This window comes from Cetorhinus maximus, chromosome 3, assembly GCF_964194155.1.
Source record: "Cetorhinus maximus chromosome 3, sCetMax3.hap1.1, whole genome shotgun sequence".
Lineage (NCBI taxonomy): Eukaryota > Metazoa > Chordata > Chondrichthyes > Lamniformes > Cetorhinidae > Cetorhinus > Cetorhinus maximus.
In genome coordinates, this window is record NC_135881.1 from 65,284,423 (window position 1) to 65,291,950 (window position 7,528).

Genomic DNA, 7,528 nt, shown 5'->3' on the forward strand with positions numbered 1-7,528 from the left:
ATGCAACTGCCTCCAGTGGTAACAACTCAAGTTCATACAGGGCACCACCAAACACATCTTCCCATCACCCCCCCTGGCGGCATTCCGTAGGGATCGTTCCCTCCAGGACACCCTGGTCCACTCCTCCATCACCCCCTACTCCTCAACCCCCACCTATGGCACCTCCCCATGCCCACGCAAAAAATGCAACACCTGCCCCTTCACTTCCTCTCTCCTCACCGTCCAAGGGCCCAAACACTCCTTTCAAGTGAAGCAGCATTTCACTTGCATTTCCCCTAACTTAGTCTACTGCATTCGTTGCTCCCAATGCGGTTTCCTCTACATTGGAGAGACCAAACGTAAACTGGGCGACCGCTTTGCAGAACACCTGCGGTCTGTCCGCAAGAAAGACCCAAACCTCCCTGTTGCTTGCCATTTTAACACTCCACCCTGCTCTCTTGCCCACGTGTCTGTCCTTGGCTTGCTGCATTGTTCCAGTGAAGCCCAATGTAAACTGGAGGAACAGCACCTCATCTTCCGACTAGGCACTTTACAGCCTTCCGGACTGAATATTGAATTCAACAACTTTAGATCTTGAAGTCCCTCCTCCATCCCCACCCCCTTTCCGTTTCTTCCCCATCCCTTTTGTTTTTTCCGATAATTTATAGATTTTTCTTTTCCCACCTATTTCCATTATTTTTAAATCTATACCTTTAATGCCATGTCAGTCTTTCCACCTCACCCCCACTAGAGCTGTACCTTGAGTGTCCTGCCATCCATTCTTAATTAGCACATTCGTTTAGATAATATCACCACATTCAACACCTCTTTGTTCCTGTGTCTGTGACATCTTTTGATTATCTGCTCCTATCACTGCTTGCTTGTCCCTACAACCAACCCCTCCCCCCACCCCCCCACCTTAAACCAGTTTATATTTCACACCTCTCCTAATATTACTCAGTTCTGTTGAAGGGTCATGAGGACTCGAAACGTCAACTCTTTTCTTCTCCGCCGATGCTGCCAGACCTGCTGAGTTTTTCCAGGTAATTCTGTTTTTGTTTTGGGTTTCCAGCATCCGCAGTAGTTTTTTGTTTTTATCAAAAGATTTGATGTTGGGACATTCATCATTGTCTTGTTGCAACAAGATGATGTTGCAACATGCTGCAGTTGACAATTCATACTCCAATCTATAGCCCTTTGAAGATCTGCAAGCAGGCGAACAAAAGCTGTTGTGTATGCCAGCTCGTCTCCGGTTTGATCCTGATCTCTAGGCAGTACATGGTTTAATGACAGTTATAATAAGCTCACTATTCCAACTTTCTCTCCAACTAACCAGAGAGTATAGCAGCAACAACTTGCATTTATATAGCATCTTTAATGTAATAAAATGTCCTAAGGCACTTCACAGGAACATTATAAAACAAAAACAAAAATGACTGCGAGCTACATAAGGAGGTATTAGGGTGGATGGCCAAAAGACTGGTCAAAGATGTTGGATTTATGAAGTGTCTTCAAGGCAAGAAGTGAAGCAGAGAGGCAGAGAGGCAATCCCAGAGCTTAGGGTCCAGGCAGCTGAAGGCACAGCCACCAATGGCGGAGAAATTAAAATTGGTGATACTCAAGAGAATCAGAGAAGCACAGATAACTCAGAAGGTTGCAAGGCTGGAGGAGATTATAGAAATAGGGAGGGGCAAAGCCATGGAGGGTTTTGAAAACAAGGGTGAGAATTTTAAAATGGGGGCGCTATTTAACCTGAGCCAATGTAGATCAGTGAGCACAGGGATGATGGGAAAATGGGAGATGCAGTCTTCTCTACATTGGGGAGACCAAACGTAGATTGGGTGGCTAAGTGGAACACCTCCACTTAGTCTGCAAGCATGACTCCGATCTTCAGGTTGCTTTCATTTTAATTCACCACCTTGCTCTCACGCTCACGTTTCTGTCCTTGCTTCACTGCAATGTTCAAGTGAAGCTCAACACAAGCTTGAGGAACAGCATCTCATCTTCCAATTAGGCACTTTCCTTCTGAACTCAACATTGAGTTCAACAACTTCAGACCATGAACTCTGTCCTCCATTTTGAATTATTTTGCCAGGTACCAGTCTGTAACTTGTTTTCGTGTTTTTGCTTTCACAGAACTGTTAATATTCTGCCATTAAAACTCGTTCTAAACCAGTGCTTTGTTTCTTTACTACAACCATACTACTCCTTTCCCTTTTGTTCCATGACATATTTGTTATTTAATCCCATCAGCCCTCTTATCTATCCCATTTGTTCCCTTTTTTTCTACTTCCCCCTTTTCAACACCATAAAACCCATTACATTTCAACCTCCCTTTAATTCCAAAGAAGAGTTATGTTCAACTCGAAATGTGAACTCTATATTTCTCTCTCCAGAGATCCTGCCAGACCTGCTGAGTCTTTCTAGCATTTTCTGTCTTTATTATGAGCAAACAGGATTTGGTGCAAGTTAGGTCATAGGAAGCAGAGATTCAGATGACATTAAATTTATAGGGGATAGAACTTGGGAGGAACAGTCAGGGGTGCATTAGAATTATTAAGTCTGGAGGCATGGATAAGTGTTACAGCAGGAGAGGAGATGAGGCAGGGGCAGAGGAAGAAAATGTTACAAAACTAGGTGGTCTTATAATGGCACAGATATGTGGTTGAAAGCTCAACACATAGTTAAATATGATACCAAGGCTGAAAATAGTCTAGTTCAGCCTTAGATAGTTGTTAGGAAGAGAGATGGAGTCGGTGGCGAGGCAACAGAGTTTGTGGAAGGGACCAAAGATACTGTCTTCGGTCTTCCCAAAATTTCATTGAAGAAAATTTCTGCTCATGCAGCGCCAGATATTGGACAAGCAGTCTGACAATTCAGGGACAGTGGAGGGATCAAGAGAAGTGGTGGTGGAGTAAGCGAGGTGCCATTAGCATTCATGTGGAAACTGATGCTATGTTTTTAGACGATCTTGTTGAGGGGCGGCACATGGATGAGAAATAGGAGGGGACCAAAGATAGATTCCTGGGGGACGCCAGAGGTAACTGTGCTGGAATGGAAAGAGAAGCAATTGCAGGTGGTTCTCTGGCTACAATTAGACTGATCAGAATGGAGCCAGGCAAGTGCAGTCCCAGCCAATTGGATGATGAAGGAGATGCATGGGAGGAGGATGGTGTGATTAACCATGTCAAAAGATTAAAGGCAATTCGAAAAGGACAATGAGGGATAGTTTAGCTTTGTCACAGTCACATACGAAGTGACTTTGACAAGTGCCATTTCAGTACAGAGGGAGGGACAGAAACCTGATTGGAGGTATTTGAACATTGAGTCCCAAAGATGATAGTAAATTGAGAGGCACCAAGACTTTCAAGGACTCTGCACAGGAAAGGAAAGTTGGAGATGGGGCAGTGGAAAGATCAAGGGTTGATATTTTGAGGAGAAAGGTGATGATGACAGAACCTGAGAAGAGAGAACCATTAACAATATCAGCTAGCATGATAGCCAGGATAAGAAGTTGGGTAGAGAGTAGTTTACTGTCAATAGGGATGAGAAAGCAGGAGGTGGGTCTCATGGACAAAATGAGAATCAGCAGAACCGCATGGGACCAACTGCATCACAAGATAGATTCTACATCTTGAGTTGGGGCTTCATTAATGTGAAATATACTGACAAGCTTGATTTAAAAGATTTCTGTTTGTCAAAATATTGTCAACAAAGCAGCCTAGGCTTAGAACAGGAGTCAGTATACTAGCACAACAGTGGGCCAAATGGCCAGATTGACAAATGGCTCAGATCTAAATGCACAGATGTTAATGCCAAGAGAGGCCACCTACCCCAGCTTCTTAAACTACCTATTCTTCCCAGCTATCTTGTCCCGTTGTCTTGTTTGCAATGCAAGTCTGCTCTGACCCCTGATCTGTCTCTCCTGTTTTGCCTTCAGCATCCCCCACAATGGTGCTATTGTTTAAGACAAATTCAAGAACAAAGGCTCATTAATGTTAACAGCTGTTTATACGCAGCATCACATTTTCTATCTTAACACACCACATCTGAGAAATTTTGCAAGCAACACAAAATTCATCAGGATTATACAAACTGTTTTGGCCTTTAAACAAACGTGTTTTAATGGAAGCTTTTAAAGTGAAATAAGCATGTTTAATAATGACATGTATCTAGGTTATTATATATTATATGCACAATATTACACAAGCATTTTTTTTACAATTAAGCAAGGTGCGTGTTTCATCAGGTCACAAAATAATTATAGATGAGAAGTGCCATTCAGCCTATCTTAATTTATCCATCCAGAAAGATTCTAAGGTTTCCTCCCTCCATTACACGATGCAAATATTTTTTACATACTTGCAGGGTATTGCCTGTATTCTTCTCTCTGGAAGTCTATTCCACACATTGATCATTCAGCACACAAACAAAAATTTCCTGATATCAGTCCTAAATTTACTTTTTACTAGGTTAAACCAGTGTCATCTTGTTCTACTCTTGCATTTTAATTTGAAGAAATATTCCAAATTTATCTTTGCCATTTCTTAACTATCATGTATACCTTCATCAGGTCCGCTTTCAGAAGTATAATTTCCTGGCTGAAAAATCCAAGATTCTCCAATCCTTCTTCAGTATTTAAAGCTTTGATATTAGGAATCAATAACAAAGCTCTTCTCTGCACTGCAGTCAGCACTGCAAGTCATAATTATCTATCGGTCAAGTCCATTCCTTCACCCATCACCCAAAAAAGTAATGAATATGATAAATGCAAATTTAATGCCAATTTTTAGGAATGGGTAATTAGAAAGAGTCAATCAGTATTAGTACAATTAGATGTCAAAGGCCATCAGTATTTGCACGCATAAGTTTCTTTTCTCTCATTCAGAGTCTTTGTGGTCCAACTTACACATACATATGTAAAGATACAGAGAATTTCTGTTTATGCAGACTGGAGGAGTTGTGAATGAAGTTGCATCCACATGGTGCTGACTATGTGGAAGAGGTCCATAGAATCATAGAATGGTTACAGCTCTGGAGGAGGCTATTTGACCCATCATGTCTATGCCGGTTCTTTCAGCTAGTCCCTAGGTTTGAAGGAAACGAATAAGACCTACCAGGTATTGGGCACTGTCTATGTTAAAAGTGATCTTTACCAAATAGACAGATCAGTAATATGTTTATGTACATTATCAATGTGATCTTAAAAAGTGCTGCTACTTTTAACAATACTATAAAACATTAAAATATATTATAATGCACTCTAAGTGCTGGGGAAAAAAACTGAGAATTGTCAAAAAAGGTTCCACTTCCCTGCATAGCTAATACAAAACAAAATTAAGCTTTTAATCTATTTCTGAATGTATAAGTTACACAATAATATCGCAACAAAAATAAAGACAGTCAAAAATTGATCCGTTCAGACCTCATGAAATAATATTTTAAAAATATTCATGACAATTTGCTATAGGTAGCACTGAATTGCAAAGCTCAAAGATCAGTAATTTCCATTACTGAAGTCCAGCTATGTGGATTTCAAAATGTATATATTTAGAATTGTATAATAACTGAGTTTTCTAGATTTTTAGAATCATAGAACAGTTACAGCACAGAAGGAGGCCCTCGGCAAGAGCAGCTTACCTAGTTCCATAACCCACCTTTTCCCCATAGCACTGTTGATAACTATTCAATTCTCTTTTGAAGGCTTCGATTGAATCTGCCTCCACCACACTCTCCTGATCCTAACCACTCGCTTCACAAACAAGGTTTTCTTCAAGTCGCTGCTGCTTCTTTTGCCCATCATCTTAAATTGAGGTCCTCTGGTCCTCGAACCTTCTACCAATGGGAACTGTTTCTCCTTATTTACTCTGTCCTGACCCCCCCTTCAATTTTTTGCCAATCCAAGCCTGTCACTTATATCCCAACTTTCTATTCCTATCTCCCAATTAATTTCCGGTTCAGGCCACAAGGTTACCTCCAGTTCCATGGGCCTTAATTTTTGTTAGTAATTTTTTAACTCAACATCATTGCAAGTGTTTTCTGAAAATCCTATGTGTTAAATAAATTTATTTACCATCCGAGTACTCTCTCAAAAAACTGCATTTGATTAGCTGTATGTGCTTTTATGTTGGCAGCTATATGTGTAGTGTACTTCAAAACACTAAGGTCTGGTTAAAAAAAAAAGGATCAATGGATGGTCAAGCTAGCTCTTACAGATGTCCATCTACTATTCATCCATGTGCCAAAAAAATTCTCCATTATAACCAGAAAAAAATTAACTGTCTTAGTCACTGGAATTGAAGCTGTAATACCACCTAATTGTGACTAACAAATCATATTACGTAACACATATTTACTTTTGGCATTCTACACATCTTAAAGGAATACTTAAAAAAAAGTATTTACTTGCTTACTTCATACGATTTTGTTCGATAGTCACGAGAATTCAAACTAGCAGCATTCTTAGGACGAATCACTGCAATATACGTATCTTCTGGATCATTGAGACTGCCCATCACTGTTTCACTCCATTTACTTAGTTGGAATCATAGCAACCACCTGTACAGTTCACCTGTGAACAGAAAACAAAGTGTTTACTTTTTTCATTTAAGGGGCAGAACATCAAAAGAAAATCGTTTCATATGTGTTGAAGATTTGCAACTTATAGCAGTAATGAATGAGTTGGTCATTTGTTGGGATTTCGAGACAGTGAAGCAGTAGGCAAAAATAAATCATAGCATCCTGGAAACCTGAAAAAAGTCTGATGCATTGTCAAGAACCTTATGTTTTATTTATATGGTCAACAATTTGCCATTAACTGCTTCTTCAATTCTATTGACTTCACCGGTGTTTACAGTGTCTCTTAACTGACAAGTTTTTTTCCTTAAGAACAGCTTGTAACTTGGGTGCCCAACTTAGTTCACCCCATCACTTTCAGATATTGCAATGTTGCTGCCATAAAAAATGAATCGTTTGCCTTTTTGCTATGTCACAGTGCACACAGGAAAAAAATGACAATTGGCAAAGAAAAATAGCACAAGTCAGGTGCATTGATAGACACATGTCAGAAAATCTATACGGCTAAATTTGGTAATTTTTGGATGAATCTAATTGATGATTAGAAATGAACCTGGCAAGTAGGTAACTCCCTTACCTACTTGCCAGGTTCATTACTAATCATCAATTAGATTCATCCAGCTGAAATCCTGTGAAACGGGGTAGTTTCTCAGGTGCTAAGCCAGGTCATTCAATTCAGACGCAAATATCTTTGGTTATTCCTGCCTTAAAATATACAAATGACCCTATGACCACATACAGCCTGAACCTTAGCAATTCAGCCCTCGAAGCCATGCAATATAATCACATTTGCATTGTTATTTCTTTCTTGGTAGTTTGTGCTGTAAACTTTGTGGGCTTGGGAATTTGAAATGGATTCTTTCTTTAAACACTGTTACTTAATATTGGAGGATAAGCCCTCAATCAGAACACTAAGATTGGTGGTGTCAGCAACTTGAGATTTATGGGATTTTATATTTGGCTCCCAAACACC

The 7,528-nt window shown here is 40.0% G+C and overlaps 1 protein-coding gene across 1 annotated transcript in view; it reads right to left on the minus strand.

Moving 5' to 3' along the window:
- Positions 1 to 6,546, minus strand: part of krit1 (KRIT1 ankyrin repeat containing) — a 63,832-nt gene extending 57,286 nt beyond the window's left edge. Inside the window, exon 1 of the mRNA XM_078538486.1 lies at positions 6,393 to 6,546. Coding sequence (XP_078394612.1) covers positions 6,393 to 6,494 — 102 coding nt within the window. The 5' untranslated portion in view covers positions 6,495 to 6,546. The remainder of the gene's footprint in view (positions 1 to 6,392) is intronic.
- Positions 6,547 to 7,528: the final 982 nt, after the last annotated feature.